General features: G+C 36.1%; 1 protein-coding gene across 2 annotated transcripts in view; it reads right to left on the minus strand.

Moving 5' to 3' along the window:
* Positions 1-274: 274 nt before the first annotated feature.
* MAPKAPK2 (MAPK activated protein kinase 2) overlaps positions 275-24,954 on the minus strand; it is an 89,716-nt gene continuing 65,036 nt past the window's right edge. The window contains exons 2-10 of one of the 2 annotated variants that reach the window (XM_026715546.2): positions 15,277-15,416; positions 12,695-12,759; positions 9,095-9,174; positions 7,773-7,899; positions 5,218-5,293; positions 3,753-3,877; positions 2,879-2,964; positions 2,705-2,785; positions 275-2,127 (exon numbers count right to left, since the gene is read on the minus strand). In XM_026715546.2, coding sequence (XP_026571331.2) covers positions 1,984-2,127; positions 2,705-2,785; positions 2,879-2,964; positions 3,753-3,877; positions 5,218-5,293; positions 7,773-7,899; positions 9,095-9,174; positions 12,695-12,759; positions 15,277-15,416 — 924 coding nt within the window. In that variant the 3' untranslated portion in view covers positions 275-1,983. Of the gene's footprint in view, positions 2,128-2,704; positions 2,786-2,878; positions 2,965-3,752; positions 3,878-5,217; positions 5,294-7,772; positions 7,900-9,094; positions 9,223-12,694; positions 12,760-15,276; positions 15,417-24,954 lie in introns of both variants that reach the window. The other variant, XM_087929375.1, reaches the window with a different exon arrangement.

Consider the following 24,954-nt stretch of genomic DNA (forward strand, 5'->3'; position numbering starts at 1 on the left):
GGTCACTAAAGTCCTTTACTATTTCACCCAATGAGAGCCAGATTCTTCTTATCAAGACGACTCAGAAAAGATGACAGGATTTTCTTCTAAACAAGCATGGCCAGAACTAGAGATATAAGTGTTGTTCTGGAAACTTTTGTATGTGCAAAAACATGCACATATGTTGATTACAATAAAGCTTCTTTCCATGGATATATAATTCTCATAGCAGAAACTGTCCGGTCAGTCTGGTGAGCAAGGCAACAATTAACACACATAAATACAAAAGCAAACATTGATGTATTAGGTGTCTTTAATCCAAAATGAGGGAAAGCAGGAAAGCAGACTAAATCCTCTTGTTAGCAATAAGACACCAAAACAAATTGAACATTTTTTTTTACAAATTAAAGTTCCTTACAGTGTCTAAAATGTCACTAAAAACTAAAGTTTTCTTTTCAAATGGAAAGGAAAGCAAGTATGTGTGCTTAAAAAAAATACCAATAAAACAAATATGATAAAAAGATATCCATTCATGGGAGGATATATGGGGGTGGGGGACAAAAATTGACCATCAGGCAAACGAGGCAAATTTGTATATAAAGATTTTCTCCTCCATGAAATAATTGTAAGAATCAGAAAAACTCTCAATTTTAAACAAATGTGCCCAAGGAAAAAAAAGATAATCCCAGCTGAAGTTTGCAAACCTTGTAGATACATTCCATCTTATTCAAAATAAAATTGTGGCGCTTTGGTTTTCTAAACAGAACTCACACCATAATCATCACATATTTGTGCCACATTGCCAACTACTACCTAGAAAAGTTCAGGTATTCATTCAACAAAAAAGCTAATTTTTGTTGCATTTATCCTTTTACATCATTATGGCAGGGGCAGACTCCATCCTACGTGAATCTGAAGCTACCTAAAGCTTCCATGAGATGCTTATCTCATATGTAAGTAGTCAGTCCCAAGAGTTGTGGGTTCTTAGTAATTTTTTATTCCTAAAAAAAGGGGGCCACCATGAGCAGCTACAAAATGCAACAGCATGAGATCTTTTTAAATGGATTCAGTTTGACACTGAATGAGATGATGGTGGAAACTGGGCAACAAGACATATTTTGGTATACTGCTCCAGGATCAGCTAGTGAAAGAGATCAGTTAACCAGCAAACACCTTCTTTCTGTCATGCCACCTAAATACCCTGAGATCATAATTGACTTCTGAGTGCATCATGGATCCCACCATTATCGCTCAGAAATTCAAGTTAAACTACAAAAAGTAGGGACTTCCTCCTTCTACTAAACATTCTACTACAGCATTATATATGATCTGCTAAATCACAAGCAAAGGGGAAATAATCCTGTGCATACCAGTGAGTGACAGAAAGAGAGAAGGCTTCCAGTTTAAGATGGTATCTTACACTGGGACATTTGATTAATTAACTCTTAAGATTACAAACTGAGGTCTTTACAAGTTGCACAAACAACAGAACAGTTCTTGTTAAATGAAGACAAAAAAATCAACAATGCCTTTGTTTCAGATGGCATTTCAATGGCCCAGAAGTTCCTCTGAAACAAACCAAAAGCCTTATCTTTTAACAAAACAAAACAATCAACACCATAATACTTTGCACAGGACTCTGTTGGGGTTTCAACTCTACAGTAATTTTAAAAATATATATATATATTATTATTAACCCTTATAAGGTTATCACAGAAATTTCAGTGTTTCTGAGGATCAAGGGGAGATTTTACAAATAAAAATCCAATTATCAGAATATTTTTCCTATTGGACCATTAAAAAAATTAAAAATAATAAAAGGGTGTATTTGTACAGCAGCTGTTTCCTGCCTCATCTTAGAAACATGAAGGGCAGCTAGAACTAGTCTGATATAAAGAACTGAATTCCATGTGTTTGATAGGACAGTCTTGTTTCCAATTTCGTTTAAAAATATATAAGTATTATTATTGCTTTCACAACCATCAACCAGGCTCTATTTAATTCTCAGTGAGGGAGAACTGCAGTTTCAGAAGTGTTTGCTTTCTTCCGCCTTTTCATGAGCAATGGATTAGAGGAGTCTTCAATTTTCTTTATTTTAATCTGTTCATAATCTACCCTCATAGTGGCCAAGGCACTTGTCATCTCCTCCTAAATTGGGGTAGAGAGAAAACAAAATTACAGGAGATTAGTAACAGAGAAATGAAGCCACAAATTTAGAGAAGATGCTGGAGGTCTCATAAAAATAATCAGCATGGATAGATGATAAGGAACACTTCTCCCTAGAGATCTCCCACTCTATCCTTTGCCATTTTCAGTGTTGGCTTTTTAGAATACTATTGCCTCTGTTCCAAATTAAATATCTTCAAATAACTTTTACCTGCCTTTCCCTGCTATATTTTATAGTACCTATATAGCAAGATTAAAAGTTAAAAGTCTAAGGCTCTCAGTGAGCAGCTATCCCTTTTATTTTCTTCCCAGTAATAGCTGGTACCAAACATTTATAAGAAAATAGGGGCCTATTGCAGATTCAGCCTGGATGTCTTTGATCAATCTTTTAGCATTTTTAAAAAAAATTCTAGCATAAGACAGAGGGAAGGAGGGTATCTTTCATTTTGTACTTTGTCTATGCATACTCTTTATCATTATAGTGTGTGTGTGTGTGTGTGTGTGTGTGTGTGTGTGTGTGTGTGTAAAAATATGTGACATATAGAGTGTAGGAATTTACCTTCACATCCTCCCAAAGGTCTTTCTCTTCTTTCAAAACTCTACTAGTATGCAGAGGTGTCTGCGGCACTTGCATTGATTGCTATGGAGAGAAAAGAAAGAGCAAATTAGTATATTCTCAGATGTTCCTAGATTACACATCAATATTTACTGCTAATAAACAACTGAGTCTTACCATTATCCATGGATGATTCATGAACTCTGTTATAGTCATCCGCTGGGTAGGATCTGTTTTCAGCAAATTTCGAATCAATTGTTTAACTGAAGGAAGAAAACACCAGATATATCAATATAATGCGCATTATTTTTTCTCATATACATGACGTGATAATGGTGAGAACAAAATTTGCTCCTTTAGTTCAAGAAATACAGCACTGCAACTTCATCTTCTACTGTTCTCAGGTTGATCTAACTATCTAAGCATATCAGCACATTAAAGCTAGTATAAGCCAATTTCCCCCAACATGGCACCTTCCAGATCTAATGGACTATAACTTCCATTATCTTTTCCAAATTGCTGGCAGAAGATAATGAGAACTACAACCTAACACAGCTGGAAAGACCATGACAGTATATTTTGTCAAAATGTGAAGTGACACTCATTAAAGAATATCTTGAGAAACACTTTCAATCTGTTTTGATTTTTTGCTGTAATGAGTGCTGAAAGTTATGGATACATGAAAAAAGATATTGGGGCTTTTAATGCCTGCTTTCTTAAAAACTCATGCTCCTTATAAACTTTCATTCAAAATGCTTCTAGTAATATGTTCTTCTCCAGTGGATTCTACTAGCAAAAGCTGAAGAGAAATTTACCAACATCTCCTCTTCATTTAGGACTAGGGTATATGAAAGAATGCAAAACTCACAAAGCAGTTCTCTTGGATCATGGCCAGATTGTGGAATAACTTTAAGTTTTCAAACATTAAAAAGTATACAGGATCCCCTAAGATCCTTTACTTCTTTTCTTATTCAAAGCACAGGTTTGAAACTCATTAAGCCACCTTTTCCCCCAAAATCCCAAAACAATAATTGTTCACAATAACATTTACCTTCTTCTGATACTTCAGACCATTCTGGGTTTGGAAATTCATATTGACCCATTCTGATCCTTTTCTTCATCCCTGGAGAAATTGCCAAACCATGGTTTGAATAAAAAGGAGGGTAGCCACATAGTCTACACAAAATAGAGAGAGAAATTATCTTGCGTTATTTATTTTGCATTAGTCACTTTCAAAGGCAGTCCCATGTAATATCTAACTGTGAGTGTGAATTACTATGGGCCGGTCATTCCTTCCAAGGGTCACTTGCAGCCTGAGTGACAGAAATGAATGCAGAAACAGTGTACAGTGCTCTTTCAATCTGAAGCCTCGTAGAGTGTTTGATGATAGAAGTTGTATATACTGAGTTCACATGAAAGAAAAGAGTAAAATGTCCTCATGACTTCAAAACTACACTCAGAAGGAGGGAGGCAGCGATAATAATCATTAGAGGAGCAGAAATAAGCTTTAATAGCATCCTTCTTCTTAATTTAGTAACCCTGATAAAGAGTAGATATATCTATAGTAAATAGAGTCAAGGGTCCATCAATATTGGCTCATCTAAAAAAAAACAGCCAAAACTAGCAGACACCAGGACCTTATCTCTTATTTTTGATTTACTGTTTCGCAAAATTCAGGAGCAATCAACTTCTCTTTGTTCTTACTACATTTCTGGCTCTCAAGAAGAAAGTATGAATTATTTTCACTGTTGCTCTCAATTATAGAAACTTGACACCTCTGGCCTCAAAGGTGAATTAATTTGTTATACAGTAGTATTGGTAGTCTAGCAGTCAAATCACACGGCAAGGTATTCCTCTTCAGAGCTGGCTGAGAGGTTCATGGGTTGCCAAGATACTATTGGTTGCCAAGATACTCAGAAAACCTTTATGGCTCAGTATGGAAATCATAAACTCTACTTCCACTTCCCTCTTCACTTATTTGAAACTGGGGAGAAAAATTGTGTTTGTTTTTTTATCTGAGTGTCTATTTTAGCATTTTCATATATGCACTTTAACTCAAATGCTGACTAGTGAAAAATGTCAAGTAATTTGGTACAAAACTGCTTAGAAATTCAAATGACAAGATCAGCTTTTGGAATAACGCTCATGAACATTGTTGATACCCTTTTACCCATTAATCACTGTTTTCTAGAATGGAAATATAAGCAACAATACCAAGACATGCAATCTTTCCATTCTATCTTATAATAATAGGCTTTATCACTATTTCCATTTTGACAGCCTGCTCATTGTCCACCCCACCTGCAAATAAGCTGAGCTTGTAAGCATATTCTGTGCATCACCTTTAGTGCTTACTGATAATTATTTTGAACTGCATAACTGATTTGATATGAACTGCACAACTGATTTTAAAAAGTTGATATACTGAAAGGCCTGTTTATAGGTTCAATAAAATCTAGAACACAGTATGGAGAGCAGAAAATTCAAAGTAATTCCAGGTAAGCCAAGCAACTTACAAAATATACATGATGACACCAAGAGACCACATATCACAGGATTTGTCATATTTCTCTGGGCCTAGTACTTCTGGAGCTAAAGGGGAAAAGAAACAGAGATTTAACTGAATGTGATCTCTATTCTGCTGTGCCTCCAAGCAGTGAGGCAACATTTGTGAAGTAGAGAAGACAGAGAGCAGAAAGATGTATCACAGAAAAGCAGCCAGTATACTGCATGGGTGCTAATTATTTTTTCATCTACAAAACCTGAATGAGCATTCCTGCTTTGGTAGCTTAAAACAGTTCCCTTGTCATGATGAGTAAATTCCTCCTCACGATAGAGAAAAGGAATTAGTTATATCAATATCATGATATTATTAGTCATAATATCAAAAGAGGAGGAGGAGGAGGGGGAGGGGGAGGAGGAGGATTCTCAAGAGCTTCCTATAGCCAGAAAACAAGCAAAGAATCTTCAAGGAGAAAGATCTGAGAGTTTTTCACCATCTTACCATAGCTGACGCTAAAGAATAAGAAAGGAATAAGTCAGTCTCTACTTCCTCATGTAGATGATTTTTTTTCCCTTGCCATCCACAGCTCTTAAAACTGGATACAAGCTCCAAACACCCTCTTTTTATTTACTTACATTTGTATTTATTAACCAGTTAGGGCTAGAAAAAGCAGGCTCTGGTAGAGACAGTATAGGCCACAGAGCAAGCCAGCCAATTACAATCTAAGAATGTTGCTTGCTTTGAATTATGGGCAAAATGACCACTTAGCCTTTTGAAATAATTGCTAAAAATTACTCTGGGGAAATGGATTATATATAGTCCAAACTGTAGCTGACATATTTTTGAATCCCTTAAGCAAAGACTTGAGCAGCAGAAAATGACTACCTAAGACAGCAATAGACCATCAGCCTGTGTTTTAAGAAGAAAAGAAGTATGTTAATTCTGAAGAAAAGGCTGACATTATTAGGTAAAAGACACCACTAGAAGAGCAAAGTATGACATGGCAGGATAATAAAAGACATCTTTTATTTTAACAAGAGTATAGTATTCAGGCTTTTACAAAAGAACATAATTGTCTCTTCATTTAGGAACTTATTACCCCTGGCACTGTGCCTGGAAAACCCTTGCTTCAGTATTTGCAATTTGGACACAATTTATCAGCACAAACTATCCCTTCAGTTCCTGTGAAAGAGACTGTGAGTGACTGATAAATACAATTTGAAAGTTTGCCAGCAAAAGATCATTAAAGGTCATTAAAAAAGATTTAAAAGTTGCATTAAAAGTCATTTTGTAACTGAGTTGGATATCACTCCACGCACATTCTTTTAAAATTATCAACAAGATAGTTATTTTACATAATTGTATATATAGGCTTTGTCTTTTTTCTTTATTTATAGATTTAGAAACTTAATTTTTTTTTCTTTATGAAAGCAAGCTTGTTTTAATTGGACATTGCAAAGTAGAATTTCTACATTCTACTCATATTGAGAAGCAAAAATATTAAAACAATTCAATTAGTCTTCCTAGATGGAATAAACTAATTGAAAGCCATCTTCTGGATATGCCAGTAAATGTGGCTTCAATTCTGCACAATTCATGTTGAAAACAAAAATGCAATCATTATAAGCATATTTGTTCACCCAATCAGCTGGAAGAAGAACTAGATGGATTAAATCTATTGATGGATAGTTCTGCCCATTTTTGCAGGAAAAAGGACATATTTGGAATCTCATTCCAAAATTAAGGTATACCCAGAATAAATAAGTAAGTAGAATGTGGCAATAGTCAGATTTGATTTCATTCTGTTCACATTTACATATGCTGAAATTAAAACTAAAGAGTATTACTTAACTTTTACTAATATTAACACATTCCATGTATTTAATAAGTTTATAATGCCCAGGCAACTTTTGAAGCACCTACTTCCACAACTTTCAAGGAATTCAGAAATACTTTGCTGCCACCTAATGGTTGTCTGGAGATTTACAACCCAAATTTAGTAACTAGAAATTACCAATCAGTTCCTATGAAGTGCTGCCTTGCATTCTTGAACATTTGTTCTTGTTCCATCCCAGCTATTTTCAGAACAGAGCAATATGCATGACCTTCACCTGAATTTTACCATCATTGTCTCTCTAAAGATACAGATAGTCCTCAACTTACAGCCATTCATTTAATTACAATGGGACCAAAAAGTGACTTATGACAAATAAGTGTTGCAGCATCTCTATCGTCACATGGTCAAAATTTGAATGTTTGTCAACTTGCTCATATTTATGACAGTTGCAATGTTCCAGGGTCATGTGATCATGTTTCACGACCTTCTGAGAAGCAAAGTCAATAGGGAAGCCAGTTCACTTAACAACCAAGTTATTAAACAACTCCGGTGATTCACTTAACTGGAAAGAAAAGTTGTAAAATGGGGCAAAACTCACTTAACAACTGTCTTGCTTAGGAACAGAAATTTTGGTCTTAAGTCGAGTATTACCTGTAACAGCAGAAGCCTGTAAGACTCAATCTCAAAAAAGCATTGTGTTCACAAATTATTCATGTAGTGATGTTACTTACCCACATAGTATGGTGTGTAGCATGGTGTAGCTAAGGAGTTATGTGTTGTGGTTTCTTTAGCAAAACCAAAGTCTGTGAGTTTTAATACAGCATTTGGCCTTTTTGAGGTATATAGAAGATTTTCTGGCTACAAGACATAAAAAGATAACGTCCTCAATCAAAAGCTATCTTCTATATCAACTTTTAAAAATTGTTCTAATCATAGAAGGTAAAAAAAGAGCCCAGCACATAAAATCATGTAATGCTATTTCCTCTGTAATTTCATTCAAAATAATTCCTACAATTTATTTATACAATAATTTTATAGGCTACCTCATATGCATGACTAACTCTGTGGTTGATTTCAGTTCCTCTAAATCAATCCCTAAATTGTTCTTACTCTGTTTTACTCTGCCAACAGCTAACATGTTATAAACAGAGTAAAAGAGAGTAAGAAAACCTTTTTAAAAAACTAGAACATTTATTGCTTGACTTCATTTATACACTCACAGTCTGGAGGCCAGCCCTATTCAGCTGTTAGAAACCACTTAGCTTAAGAAAAATAAGTACAATCAGTAAATGAAAACATCAAGATTATAAATGAAAAACATACACGGTGGCTCAGTGGCTAAGAGGCTGAGCTTGTCGATCAGAAAGGTCGGCAGTTCAGCGGTTCGAATCCCTAGACTGCATAATGGAGTAAGCTCCCATTACTTGTCCCAGCTTCTGCCAACCTAGCAGTTCGAAAGCATGTAAAAATGCAAGTATAAAAATAGGGACCACTTTGGTGGGAAGGTAACAGCATTCTGTGTGCCTTCGGCATTTTAGTCATGCCAGCCACATAACCACGGAGATGTCTTTGGACAGCACTGGCTCTTCGGCTTTGTAACGGAGATGAGCACTGCCCCACTACAGCCGGAAATGACTAGCACATATGTGCGAGGGGAACTTTTATCTTTTCCTTAGTGCACAATAGCAAGCAAAAATATTGGGAGCAACTTAAAATAATTCATATGGATATGTTAAAATGGCTGAAAAAAGGATCTTTTCTGATCCTTCATGAAAAGGAATACATCCTTCAAAGGTGAATGCTGTATAAACAGAGTATCTCTGATTTAAAAAAGCCCCAACCATGGTTGTAACCTATCTAAACTTAGAACGTTCATCATGCAAAGAGCTCCTTATAATCTGCCACTAATTATTCAGTTTAAAACCAAAAAATATCACATAGTTCAAGCATACTGCATTAAGTAAGGCCTCCTTTTGCTTGTGGCGATATAGGTATTTAAGAAAAAACTTTAGAAATTATCGGTTATATTGCATAGGTCTAAGATAATACATACCTTAACATCCCGGTGTGCAATGTTGATAGAGTGTAAATACTGGATGGCTTCACCAATACTTTTCATTATTTCAGAAGCCTCTGAAGGAGATAGAGAAAGGGGGGAGGAGGAGACCCCCACCTCAGTAACTAAACAGGCAAAAAATTCACATCCCAATTAAAGATCACAAGGCCATTGCATTTCGGTATTAGATTAAGATTCAGAGCATAATCAAATGTAGCATGGCTACAACTTGCACACTGTGCATTTATATTACATTTCTCTCTTCCCTTTTATAACGTGGTTCTTCTGTCCTCATGTTATAAGGTATTTGTTTCCTAATTGTTGTTCACATCATAGGCTGGAATAGACTGCCTATCCCAGCCTATGGGATTTGACCATGTCAAATTTAAGGGACTGATTGCACTCAAAATACCATCCCATCTTCAATTCTATTTTAGGATACTAACCATGATGTTCAGGCTGGTAAAATTACTGTATGTTCAACATCTATCCAGAATCTCAATAATGTTTTTTTTTTTTAAAAAAAATCTGGTTTAAAATTGTTAAACTGAAAGCTCTTAAATAGATGCAGATGCAGATGATGTTAAGGGAGACTTTGATGGACATTACTGGAGAAGTGGGCTGTTTTTTTTAAAAAAAAGTCACTGACACTGCTGTAAAAAGGAGGGCACAATTCGAGACTAATGAAGGACTTTGGTTAATTTGAGGGAAACAGGCAGTTAAGAAATATGAAATATAAATAAATAAATACGGTTTTTGTGGGAAAAATGCTGGCAAAGTAGTTAGAATGCAGGCAGTCGGTAGGCTAATTCTACTGACTGCCAGAGTTTGATTCTGACCAGCTCATGGTTGAGTCAGCCTTCCATCCTTCCCAGGTGGGTAAAATGAGGACCCAGATTGTTGGGGACAATATGCTGACTCTGTAAACCACTCAGAGAGGGCTTTAAAGCACTGTGAAGCACTATATAAGTCTAAGTGCTATTACTATTCATTGACAACACCAGCTTCAAGCAACAGAATGACAATCTTTACCTCAAGCACCAACAAACAGACTTCATCAAATATATTATATAACAGGAAATCTAGATACAGATTATTAAAAAATACCATGAATTACTTATGTAATTATTGATGTAGATAGCTGCCCTAGTAAGATGTGAGCTGGAGAATATACAGGATAATATTAATGTAAGAAGCATGTACTTAACTAACCTGAAAATATACCTGAGGAAATGTAAAAATTGACAAGAGATATAATACTGGAAAAAATACTGGAAAGTATTCATAAAATTTCAAAGGATCAAGACAGAAGATTAAAGCCTAAAGCCATAGGAAAAACATAATAGTTGAAAGCAGAACTTTTAACATCAAGCAAGAAAGGCCAAACAAAAATCCACTTTGTGTCTGTGTGTGTGTGTGTGTGTGTGTGTGTGTGTGTGTGTGTGTGTGTGTAATTGCTTAATGGGAAGTATATATACTTAAAGTAGGATTTTCAAGAGTGATAATATATATGAGAAGCCATAGAGAAAAAGACTACTATAATGAAATGTTTTATGGATGAGAGTATAGAATAACAAAAATGAGCCCCTCCCCAAGGGACATGGGTGGTTAAGAAGTATGAAATATAAATAAATAAGAAATATTTAAGGAGAGAAGAGATATTCAGTACAGTCCCCACCAGAAAACAGACAATGGACTGACAAATACACACACACACACAAAAACAGATGCAAATGAAACCTATAGGAAAAATGAGAGTTAAACTCTATGCCAACAAATGTAGGATAAAATTGTGTGATCTAGAGATTGGGGGAAAAAGTGGGGAGGGGGAGGGAGGGAGAGAGGGGGCAGACAGTCAAATTCAAATGAAGAGAAAATTCACACAAGGCAGTGGGAAAGATAATGAAAATAAAATTGATAATGAAAAACAAATTGAAGAGATTTCCTTCTTCTTTAATGATACAACCTTTGATTGCCAGATTGTGGAATATATTAAAGCTACCCGGTGGGTCCAAACACCCAATTATTACAATGAATAAAAAGCTGATACAGGAACTGAATCTGAAGAAATAACGTAACTCAGAGTAAAAAGAATATGAAACAAGGGTCTATATTGTCACCATATATTTTTAAGTTCTATGCTTTTGGAAAGGGTAACTGCTGGAATCAAACTGGAAGCTAAAACTCTAACAGTCTAAGATGTGCAGAAAATATTTTGTTAGCAGAAATCTAAAAAGACTAAAAAGACCTCATTATGAAATTAAAAGTGTACAGTGAAAAACAGATTAATGTTAAGTATTTAAAAAAATACTGTCAACAGGCATGCTGAATGAACTTACACAGTTGGTGATCAAGAAGTGAAGTAGATAGTTTTATTTTCTTGGACTTAGATAAAGATGGGCAGAGTGCTGGAGAGGTAAAGAGGAGATTAGTGCGATGGAGGAGGGACATAATACAACAGACAAAAACATGAAGGATTAGAATATGTCCCTGATAATAAAGATCAGAATAGTTAAAGTAATGCGTTTTCCAATGGTAATGGAAAGTTGGGACACTGAAAAAGAACAAGAGAAAAGAAGATAGATTATGAAATAGGGCAAATTACAAAAGAGTGTCATGGACAGCAGAAAGAATCAATCAACCAACCTAAAACAGTTACAGACTGACCACTCCTTTGAAAAGGTTATTATTAGTAGTACTATAAGGCATTGCTAATTAGCCAGGAGATTACAATGCTAATGTAGATTAGTAGTTTGGCTGCCAATTTGCTAGCCCTGCTTGTGCGCTTCCCAAGGTGCGCCATAGAAGGACAAGCTAGCTTCACATCAGAGAGAAAGACGAGATGAAGTGTTCATGGAAGGCCCTCTTCCTCCACAAGATCCACCTCACAAATGGATGTCACAAAGAGGAAAGTTCAGAGCCAGCAAGAATCTGACCGCCTGCACAAAGCACAGCTCATTTCCCTACTCAAGTGTTCCTATTTATCTACTTGCTCAGGACATGCTTTCAAATTACTAGGTAGGCAGAAGTTAAGGCAAGTGATGGGATCTCACCCCACCACACAGTGCTAGGGCTCGAACCGCTGAGCAAAGACCATCTCCAGTGTCATCAAGCTGCTGAGCCACCATGCCTTCTTTGAAAAGATGATCAGCAAGAAAAAAAGCCTCTTATATTTTAGGCATATCAGACTGGAAAAAGCAAGTAGGCTGGCAAGGGAACTAGAAAAAGGGAAAGACTATGGGTAAGATGGACAGACAGGATCAAAGACATTGTGGGAAATTTACTGGAAAAGCTATGGTATTATCTCTGGAGGCAAATTTAAACATCCATCATCCTATCACCAGAATCTGGGCCAGATTCAGCAGCACTCGACTAACTAGCTTGTTACTGATACATTATGAGATCAAGAAAGATAAAGAACACAGTAGATTTAGTGGCCTAAAGTTTATCCAAGCCTATTTGAAATAATTTTTGGGAAACTCCTTGGAAGAATTGGGTTAGGAGTCTTAGGACTTTTTCAATAGTGCCCTTGCTAAAGAGTAGCAGAATATGAACACATGTATTAGGCTTGAACAAATCTATTCTATCCCTTCATACCTCTTTCTGTGAAAGCTTGATCTCCTCTATCTTGAATTCGACTGAAGAGTTCCCCTCCATCCAAGCTGAAATTCATAAACAAATTTAGTTATGATAACAATTGCTGTCTCAACCCAAAACTATGAACACATTTCTATCACCTCTGAACCACAAATACTCGGATCTTCAGAATATTGTCCCTTTTAAGTAAATTGGCATTGCAGTAGATTGGCTGATTACACTGATGCACGAAACCAGCAATGTCCAACTTGGCAACTTTAAGACTCGTACACTTCAGTTCTCAGAATTTCCTGGCCACAAAGTGAAATAGCCACAATGTGAATCATAAAACATACTTTTCAAACTATAGTGGCTGAAATCGGGCATTCCTGCTAAGCAAAATCAAACTATAAAATCTTCTGGTTACATAAGAATGTGAACTCAGTCACTGTCTCAATATTCAGATAATTGTGTTCATTGGCTAAAGAAGAAACAACAGAGTTATATGTAAAGTTAGACTAATATATTAGATGTGATGCAGTCCACAAACCCCCCCACCTCCCACGATAATAAACATGGGGTATTAGAGGGGCACAAGACAATTATTGTCTCAACAGTAAGTATGTTAATTCTCCAAATCAAATCAAAGCATGGAATGGATCAGAAATGCAGCAACTTCAAAGATTAAGATATATAGACACTGAGAATATATTCCACAACATAATCATTCCTATAACCAAGAAATAGGTTCCTACCCATATTCAAGGCCCCAAGACCAGGCATGGGGCCAGATCATTAAGGACTTGCTTCCTTAAGAAACCTGTCAAGAAAATTGCTTACAGCAGTAAGATCCACCCTGGGATGTAAATTTGCTACTTGGAAAAGCACCTAAGATTTACAACCTCCAAATGAAAGAATGAGAAAGTTGCTCATTTTAAGCAGTTTTCTCTTAAATGTTGCAGCTATTTGGAAGGTCAGATGATCCAGTTACTAAGATAGATAGTGGCCCACAGCATCTGGTGCCACAGGATTCTTGGAAGTAGAAATACTTTTGAAAGGTCAGTGGGAGGGTAGAATTCAGTATACAAGTGTGCTAAGCTGGGGTAGAAGCCTGCACAGTTATATACTCTGATAATGACTTTGCATTCACAAAATTACTACTGATAGCATAAAGTAATTAGAAATGTATAAGTCATCATTCTAGACAGAATTTCCATTATACAATATTAAATAATATTTTTCAAGCAAGATTCATCATTCCCCATTCCTCATTTGCTTTAGAGAACAATTTCTGGGGGGAAAATTCCTTTAATTCTCTCTACAAAGTCTCTATATTTCAGTGATGCACTGGTGTTAACAGTTCCATCTGGGTGGAGAGATTTAGAATTTCTTCCAATGCTTAAAAACTGGGCAGAAGCATTTCTCATTAATTTAAAAAAATATCTCTCTCTTCAGCCTATACTCTACTGCACAAATCTGTCTGCCTTCCTGGCTTTGCCCAACGACCAGCATGAAGCTAGGCACAGAAGAAAAGATACAAGGCCCACAATCTGTATGGAGGCATGTAGAATGGAGTTGTCCCAAAGATGTTTTTTCAAGAGGCAACTGGACTTCCTTGTTTTTTCTTTGAAGACGTTTCATGTCTCATCTAAGAAGCTTCTTCATCTCTGACTGGATGGTAAGGAATGGAAAGAATTATATTCTTTGCAGACAGCTGGTCATTTGCATTCTTTTAGAGAGTTGTTGAGGCCACTTGGGGGTTTGTCTGTATCCTCAGAGTCACCTGAGTAGTGCAAATGGAGCCTTCTTCGAACTGTCATTCCCCACCATCCAGTCAGAGCTGAAGAAGTTTCTTGGATGAGAAGTGAAACATCTTCAAAGAAAAAGAAGAAAGTCCAGGTGCTTCTTGAAAAAGCACCTTTGGGAACAACCATGACCTGGATGATGGACCTGTAGAATGGAATTAGCAGTTTGCTGCAGCCCACTTGGACAAGTAGAAAATGAAATGAAATGAATCATTGCACATCCTCTTACCCCTATCTTTCTCTTCTAGGTCTTACTATACCACCCATTCCCTCTTCCTCTTTTAGCCAGAGAATGCTTATTTGCTTAAATTGCAATATGCTCAAGTTTAAAATAATATGTCCTATTTTTTTAAAAAAAATCTTACTGTTATATTTAAATTATGACTTAAATTGATTGGATGGTTTACTTTACCTTTGAGTATGAGATGGGACTACCTTTAGAAACTGCCCAGAAAATTCAGCTGATCCAAAAAGCTGCAAAAGTGCTAACATGATCACTTAGCAATGAATATATTATCTGGCCCTTGAAAGATAGAATTTAACTTCTATTATCTTTATGAGCCTGATTCAACAAGTTGACTTTAGTTATATAGCTCTGAGTGGCCAAGGCTAAATAATGTGAAAAACCATATTCTTTCTACCGTGCTATGCCGTTTACAAAACCCTTATCTTACATGCTTTGTTTTGGCATAAGGCAAATGGAATTCAAAAGAAGAACATCTCTATGGAGCGGAAGGGAACTACTATGCCTTTAGATTTCCACTCCCCCGCCCCCCCCAACCAATAAATGACACTCACCATTCCATAACTATCAGGAGACACTTTCGACCCTGGTAAAGATTTTCATAGACATCCATGATCTTCACAATATGGGAACACTGAGATGCTCTCCAGTGGAGTTCAACTTCCCTTCGAGCTTTTGGACAGTCTTGCAACATCTAGAAAGGACAAAAGGAGAAAGAGGGATTTCTCCCTTAATTTGAGAAGCACACTTTGAGAGCATCTTTGGTCAATACTGATCAGTAACCATGGGATACTGCAGATTAGAATCTCAACTCCTTTACCAATTGGAAACTAGATTTCACATGGTCTACCATAATAACACATTCGTTAAAAATGAATGATTTACTAATTTTACATATCTGCCACTTCCAAGTACTTCCTTTGCACTCCTGGAATAGATGGGGAGATTTTGTTTCCAGTTTGTTCTTTGGTTGGGGGTATTAAGGATTTTAAGGCCCTTTCCTAAATTCACATCCTGAATAGATATTTCTCATTTTGTAGCAAGTTGACACAATCAAAACCTTCAAAATCACTTTAAAGGCTTTATAAAAAGAAACTAAATTACAAAACATTTTGAGCCCTTTAAAAAGGTCTCCGCTCATGATGTGCCCTCTAGTGGTGGACAATTACAGCCTATAGATTCTGGGTATGTTATATTAGTGAAAGAAGGGATTGTGTTAGATTTCCCAGTTTTCTGAATCTCTTTGCTGCCATCTAGTATTACCCAGATTTCTGCAGTTTATGCCATTTTCATAACTAAACTAATAGAAAATGAAATTGGTTCAACAGGAATAAACATGGCTGATAGGAAAAGAGGCCAGGATCCTGCAGCTTTGTCATACAAATTAATCATGATGAAATTCCTAATGGTAATTCTAAATCAGGGTCTTCTATGATTAGCTTAATTTATACTAAGCACAGATGAATTAAAGCTCTCTCTGCATGCATTCCTCTAAGACAGGGGTCTTCAAACTTGACAGCTTTAAAACTTGTGGACTTCAACTCCTATAATTCCTCCTCTATTCATGTTAGCTCAGGAATTCTGGGAGTCGAAGACCACAAGTCTTAAACTTGCCAAGTTTGAAAACCCTTGCTCCAAGAAGAAAGGTAGGAAGAACCCAGAATGCAAGGGATCATGACTTTCTCTATAGCTTGATACTAACTAGATCATCACAAGTATGAGTTTGGTGTAGTGACTATGACAGGGGTCCCCAAACTTGGCAACTATGCTGGCTGGAGAATTCTGGGAGTTGAAGTCCACAAGTCTTAAAGTTGCCAAGTTTGGAGACCTCTGGACTAAGACATTAGGCTAGATGTCAGTTGGGTAACCTTGGAACTGTCCTATGAAGGAGGCAATAACAAATTATTTCTGAAACCCTTACCAAGAAAAATGCAAGGACTTGTCCAGGCAATCTCTGAGAATTGGACATAATTGATCAGAAGTGGGGGGAAACAGCAGTAACAGAACATTGGAAGAGAGATTCTACTTTCAAGATTTCACTTGTTATGCTTAGTGATGACTAAGTATTGCTTCCAGAATTTTAAAATAAAAATCATTTACAGAGAAATGAAGAATCTTGCAACCTCAAAAGATAAACATGTAAATGAAGGGAAGCTTTGTCATTTAGCCATAAGTATAAAACCTCTTTAATTGGCCCAACTGTTCCCATGTAATGTTAATATGATATCTGGACTACTTGTTTAAAATTAACATTCAGTATTTAAAGGGAAGTGGTGCATAGTTCCAGCTCTGTACATGTTGCTTTTAAAAGTTATCAAATGTATATTAAAAGGGTAGGCTTAAAGTAGAGGAAGTTGGTTGTGTGGGCTTCATAATCTTCCTCCATAAATTTAAATACTGTTTCACTGCTTGTTACAGGCAATGAAACTTGTACAATTCTCTCACCCCATTTGCTCAGAAATCAAGTATACAAAGCATGAGAAGAATAATCCTGACTAAGCCAATACAATAATCAATAATCAATCTCTCACAAAGCTCTCTAATAAACATGTGCATACTTCAAAAATGATTTGGAAGGATTACTTTAGAAAAACTTTTTCAGGTTTTTAAATGAGCATGTTCCTTGAAGCAATATTATCTTTCTTCATACTTGAGAGAAAAACTGAAAAAATTGTGTGGGATATTTTAATGAACGCTGGAGAGATGTTGTGCTCATGCTGACATAAGATCCACAGAACTTCTTTTTGAAGCATGCATTGCCATACATTCACAAATTCCTTCCCAAATATGACACAGAGACAGCAAAAACAAATGATAAAATGATGCGAAATTTTAATGATGCAATAGTCACAGCACAACAATGGGAAGAATTCTGGACCAAATCCGTAACATTCACTCCAAGCCTAAACAAAATTGATACATAATGTTTTACTGATAGTATACAACTCCACAAATAATCCCCAAGATAGATAAATCATACAATAATGATGTTGGATATGTCATGGAGCAGAAGGAACATTTTATCACATGTAGTAGATACATAACCAAATTCAAGCAAGAATGATTCCGATATATAATATATTACACACCAAGCAAATACAAACATTTACAAGGTGGCTTCTAAGGGGGCCTACATATAAACTGGTCAAAGTATTAAAAAGGGGGGAACCAAATACTTTTTCAACTTTTTTGAATGACCTTTGATTAGTTTTTTTCCTCTTTTCTAATATGCATAAACAACAAGAAGTAACAATAGAGTGGAGACCTTAGTGTTAAATATTAAGCTTAAGACAGAAACCTTTATTAAGTAACAAAACATTAATGGTTTTTGCAGCTGTTTATCAACGCCATACTAGTTCTGGATATATGATTTAAGCAACCTTATATTAATTAGCATTTTAGAAATCATAATATTGATACATTTTCCCTTATCTTTAAAGGTTTATATTATATAAATTTAACTCAAGGAAATCATGCACACTCTTAGAGAAAGGAAATCACCCCAATCAACAGAAAGGAAATCACTCCAATACAAAGCCAATTGTGCCACCTGGTGGCAAATGTTCATCTATACATTAATCAACCCATATTTTTATATAACTAGCATTCTCCTTTTCAAAATGGTATCGCTGACTAAATACCTTTCCTGAGATTCATTCAGTAATCCTGAGTTTTCATTATTTCTCAAGTCTTCAGTGATCATTAATTTAAAAAGTAATTAAATATAAAAGCTGCCATAAGTCATTTAGGGGTTTAAAAAAGGCTTATTTTAAAAATCCAATTTTCAAAAAAATAAGTATCTTCAAAATTAAAACTTTATCTTGTAGTTTCTATAGAAAAATGATAATGAAAATTCTTGCTGGATCAGACAAAAATATCCCCAGTGTAGCATCCTTTTTCCATGTTGGCCATCTTACTGGTAAGAGTGGTGGACACAAATGCTGTCATTCCAACTATGTCCTGCTTGAGGTATTTTTCTTGGTCCCAAATCTTTCTATAATGATATGTGAGAATGACTTTGGGGGATGAAAGAAAGAACTGCAAACTATGCAACCATACTATAAACCAGCAGGAAAAAGGGGACATGGGAAGCATTTCAGAAGGGACCCTACACCTTGTTTTCTGGAAAGTAAAAAATAAAGGAAGGGAGAAATGCTTTCAAATTTGAAAGATTGTCTTACTGTAACCCTACAATAAAGTTGCGGCTAATTTAACTCATGGTTTGGGCTTCTTTTCTGGACTACCTTGCAGTGGCTTCACTTCACACTTTCAGCATCTTTGACTGACATTCAGTTGTTGCTTTGAGGAGAATGTTTTCATATCTTATCTTCCTAGCAAAACCATTCTATACACCTGCAGCATATTCTTTGCTGGTCATTCAATCCCTTCCCCAGATTATAACTTTACCTCAAAAAGGGATTCTTCTATCCCCGTGAAATCTTTTAGCTAATTTTTTTCATTGGGATTCCTTTGGCCACCATAGAATGCAAATGCACAAAGGCCACAAAGGCCACATTCCATCTGTGCAAATTTCACTTGAAAGAAATGACCTCTGCCCAAGCTATGATGAGAGTTGTAATCCAATATAAATGAAGGTGGCACTAGATGAGATAAATTAAAATATTAAATATATTATGACATAGACCTTTTCAGCTTGTTTACAAGAAAGATCCGACTGCTTGATACTAAATCACAGCTTTTCCTTTTTCCTAGGAAATAACCTAGCAAATTTCCACTATTTATCTATGTGCAACTAACAGCTGCCACCTTTGGGAATAAAACGTGTTAATTAGTGTAAACTGTGCCTGTTTATACATAACATTGAGGTGTCTACATTTGAAATTTTGGGGATGTTTGATGGAATCTAAATTAGATGCCAATTATAATTGGAATCTAAATTTGGTCTTTTCCAGTTTTTTAGCAGAAATCAAGGCAGAACACATTCTCCCCCACTCCATCCCCACAGAAAATATAAGCCAATAAATATGCTTGTATTGCTGGCTAAATCTAATGTTTTCCTGGATGATTGTTTTAAGAGGAACTTTCAATCATGTGATAGTTTCTCCTTCAATCATGTGATAGTTTCTCCTTCTGCATGGAATTTGTGTTATATTCAGACTGGCAGCTATGGTTTAGTGTTGCAATGCTTTCCTGGCAAAGCAAAACTACTATGTTACCTTAGCAAACTACTGCTTTCTAGACTTGGAAATATGTCTCTGGAGTCTAATTTGTTTAATTATATGTATAGTATACATTTTTTTTAATTTTGATGTTAACAAGAATAACTTCCCTAGCAAAGAACAACAGCTTTACAGAGAAGACAGAGAAAGAGATAGAAGAGAAAGAGAAAGAAGGCCTTACTCAGGGAAACATGATAGCCAGCATTTGACTTAGCTTCTCAGGTCACACAGTCAAGGCTCAAAATAAATCCTGTCTTTCAAGCAGACAACATCAAAAGAACTGCATAATCTCAAACTTGAAAGATTGGGAGAGTTGTCTTAATATTATAGCAACATTTGTCACATGTCCACATGGAGGGTTAAAAATCTAGTAAAAAGTTCCCCATATTGGGCAAATATTGCCAATTCATCTCCAAGCATGAGAATCAAATACTTCTGGAGGGCATCAGGTTGGGAAATGCTGACCTAATCCATGCTTCTATGATGCTCCATTGAAGTTTACAAAGAAGATATAAGATCAAAATAATCCCCTGGTATTTGTCCCTTCTTCTAATATTAGAAATATACAAATGTAGTTTCATTTAATGATCTTGCCTGATAGGAAAGGCTTCCAGGGATGAATCAGGTAAAGGAATTTAAAACTTGTTTTGAATGGAATTAAGGGCTGAGAAGCTGGCAGGGTAGATTGGATTATAACACTTCTCCTGTTGGGTGGCGCCAAAGCAGTGAGGGAGAATCTGACCTAAGATAAGAACTTCCACAATCTGTGACATGCTTTGGAAGATCTTCCATACTCTAGGTATTTTTATCTTCATATACATCCTACAATTAAAGTTTATTGTAAAAACATTTCTATTGTTTACCTCCTAAATACAGCCATGAATGGTAACACTATTTGTTAAACTTTTTTGCCACACAACTTGCCATGGGTCTACTCTAGGTGGCAGTACTAGTTGTACTTTATATACTTTGAAGAAAATGCCCCCAGGGAGGATGTCAAAGATGGTGAAGGTTTTATCCTGTTTTTATTTTAGTTTATTATATTAAATGTAGGAAGGAATTTAAATGATTAAATGCTTCTACATTTTTGGAAGAAAAATATCCTCAGGAAAGTTAGGTTTGTCTAGAACTCTAGAACATGTTCATTTTTTTTTAAGTATGGAGAATGTTTTTTGTATGGATGAACATTCAAGACAGCTGTGAGCCCATGATAGTCTGAAATGATAGAGGCCAGAAACACATTTGCTGCCTAAGTAGAAGGAAATTTTTATTGTATCTTGAACTTTACATAGTAAAACCCCTTGGCAGTTTTCTGGCTAAGGTTCAGGAAAGCTTGACATTAGTAGAAAATATTTAAGCCCGGGTGCTAAAGAAGATGAAAATCCCTGATAATATCTCTGAGCATGGAAAGAAGCTGAATGTTAATAAGTTTATGTGGCTTCTCACAATGGCTTACAATTCTGAGAATTGCAATTTCAACATACATTTGGAGAACCTGATGAACCTAACAGTGAAAGCCACATAAAAGCCCTAATCACTTATAAACCACTCCCTTCATCCTGCTCATTTACTACTGCAATTTTTATTTTGCAGTAAGTCAAGCTGATGATTTACCAATTATTTAATCAGAATTAGGCAAATGCAGTCCCAACTCCCAAATCAACCACTCCAACATTCTTTTAATCCATGGAGCTCCTCCTCCTGAATTACTTCCATTTCAAACATTATTATTTTCTGTTATCAATTTATCCCCACGTCCTTTCTTTTTCTTGGATGCATAAACATTAGTTTGAAATCTGATGCAGATTATCTCCAGTTCAGGACAAAATATAGATACAGAAATTAAAAGGAAATAGCAGACCTCAGAATCAGTCATCTAACCAATAATATGTGAGTGCCTAATAGGTCAGTCAGGCTATCTTTTTTCACTCAGTTCTTCTTTACTGGTTGATATAGCAGCTGTCAGTACAGGCACAGGTGTGCATCAAGATTCTCCAAGCCTCCTAGTCCATAATGTAAGAATTTGGGGGAGGGGAGGAGGAGAGACGTCCACAGATAGAACACATAACATTGCTTTCCTTCAGTGTTAAACTCTCAAACATTCAGTTAAAGAAATGCTTTGCTGAAGGCAAATAAAAGGGCTTCCCTGGCACCATTGATGCCAGACCCACAAGTCAATGACAGTATATGGAAAGAATGTGGCACTTGGCAAGTACAGAATGTCTAGGATCAAGTCAGCTACTAGGGTGATCAAGAGAGGAAATGGAGAACTGTGGCTGAGGCAAGGCACACTCCAGAAGCTTTAAAAACAGAGGACTCTCATGCTTATGAAGTCACTTGAATTTCAAAGTTCTTCATGGGCCAAACAAGCAAAAGTCCTGGCTACATATTACAAAGGGAGGGGACAAAAAGAAAAAAGTCTTCAGAATCAAGAGCATATCAAATAGTCAAAAAAAGCAATACGTAGTGTGGAGCAGGATCACAAAGTCCTATTTAGAAACACAAGATACCCTGCACTGTGATTAAACAACAGTATCATACAATACAAATGTTATATTGTATTTAAAAATAATGGAATGCACATATTCTTGTAGCATTTTTGAAGCAAACTATTTTGATTTTACGTATCATACAGCACTGCACATAGCTGCACAAGTCACAACTTTGTTAAAAATCTAATTTTAGATATGCCTTTAATTACTAAATTCACAGCCATTCAAACAACACTGGCATGGAGGTTTCTAAATGTCTGATGCCATATTAAAGCATATATATTCTCCAGGTGTTTAATTAGCTGTAGCCATCACATATCATGTATAGAGGATAAGGTACTATTTTCAGGTTTTTGAGGAATTGTGGCTTTAAGTATTTTATAGCTTTTCTGAAAGTTTTAAAAATTTAATTGTATGTAACTACTTTTAACTTAACTGTAATCAAGTGGGTTAATTATTTTAATTATATTTTTAACTTTGGGATTGCTTTAGAAATGATTATTTCACATTGTAGCTATTATAAATAAATGATTTGAAATCTAAAACAAAGAGAAAAATCTTAAAACATCTCAGGCATTACACATTAACATCACACATGTAATGGTAAAGGAATAAGTAAATACATATACTGAAAAATGTGAGGAAATGCAAAAGATGTCTTGATGTTGATTACAATGTATAGAGTTTTGTTTTACGTTTTTTGGAAAATTAATAAAAAAATTATTTAAAAAAAAATCACACATTTTCAGCACATGACTGTATTATGCATTGAGTTGACATTCTGGAGATGCCTCCTTTAGCTTTAAAACCACACATTCTATACAGCAATTGACACATTTAATTGATTGCATGCTGAGAAAATGCTAGAATTATTGAAAGAATTAAATGCTCTTGTAAAAGAAATTATCCTACTAAAAGAAGGAAGGAAAAGCAGTAATAAGAGGACTTTTTATAAATATCTATGCCATATTAAATCAGGGAATGAATTAAATATTTTAGGTGAATAACAACAATAACACAAAATCTAAGAGTTATATATTTACTGTTCCATGTGGTGCTACATCATGGGTGATAGCAATTGCCCGCAGATAAACTGATCTTAACTTCCATAATATGAACTATATTATTTGAGCCAGACAACAACAAACCAAAGTACTTTGGCAGCTGTTTTCAGGGTGGGGGGTTGATGATGGTGCCAGTCTTGGTGTTGTTATCAATAACAGTACTATGACTGCTATGTTGACAGTGCTTCCTCCTACTGGAAAAAAAACATAGCACAAGTACAGGTGACCTCTGGGCAGAATAGTAGGACACAAATCAAAATGAATAAGCAAGCAAATAAGTAAATATGGGTGGCACCATCTATCAGCCTCCTGCTGTCAGACAGGAAACGTGACAAAGTGACTTTATTGTAAGGCTACATTAACAGAATCTTGCAAGATTGAAAGCACAAATCTCCCCCTGTCTCTTTTTACCATTTGATGAGTAAGGGCCAGATCCTTTCTAAATGTCTTCCTCCATCCATTATTCAGGTGTGGGCTCCCCTCCCCCCAAATTTTCTCCCAAATGTTTGGAATTGTTCCAGAGGTGGTATTCAGCAGGTTCTGACCAGTTCTAGAGAACCGGTAGCGGAAATTTTGAGTTCAGAGAACCGGCAAATTCCACCTCTGACTGGAGATTTTATAGTATCCTTCCTCTGCCATGCCCACCAAGCCACGCCCACAGAACAGGTAGTAAAATAATTTGAATCCCGCTACTGGATTGTTCCCTAGGCAGTACCTCTTCCCCTTGCCTCCCATATACCATTATACTGTCCTTGGAAGTTACATTCCCACCCCCCACCAACTGTCATGATTCTGAAGTGTCCATTCAGGAAGATCTTATATGATCAGAACAGAAAGCAGACAAATGCTTACAATCAAGTAAATATATCTATAGGAAGGGAGTAATATGCAGTGATGATTAGGAAACAAAACAGAATCAATTATTTTAGCTTTCCATTATGATTATAGGTGTCTTAATCATCAACTGTATTTAAAACCCCTTTTAAAAATAATTGCTCTCAGGCAGCCTTGTCTATATGATAAACATTCTGTTCCATCAAAAGAATTCTAAATGCAATACGGAAACAGGAAACACCAACACTATAAAAAGCAAAGGAGTCAGAAGAGGCTAGAGGAAGTTACCGCACACCCTCCCATGAACTGCTTGTGAAATCGGGAGATCCCCAGCCACCCCCCCCCACCAAAGTATGCCCTTTTGAGTTTCAAGGCCATGTGACTGGGGGTGGGAATCTACCTCTATTAATAGCAGGCATGCTTAACCTTAATATTTGGCCTTCCAAGCTTTTGGAAATTGGATGAGGAGGTTTCTCAAAGGAGAACTCCTGCTACATACATTGTTTTCTTTCAGAAACTAGTAACCCTATTCAAATTTCAATCTATTATATCTTTTTTTTATAATGGTCTATATAGGAATGACTAGGAAGATCTGCAGACTAGGCAATAGCCTGATGAGGCAGCTCAGTCTGCAGGTTGGGGGGAAAGCATGCAAAATGTTT

Source organism: Pseudonaja textilis, chromosome 3 (genome assembly GCF_049901715.1).
Source record: "Pseudonaja textilis isolate UNSWEBS1 chromosome 3, rPseTex1.2, whole genome shotgun sequence".
Lineage (NCBI taxonomy): Eukaryota > Metazoa > Chordata > Lepidosauria > Squamata > Elapidae > Pseudonaja > Pseudonaja textilis.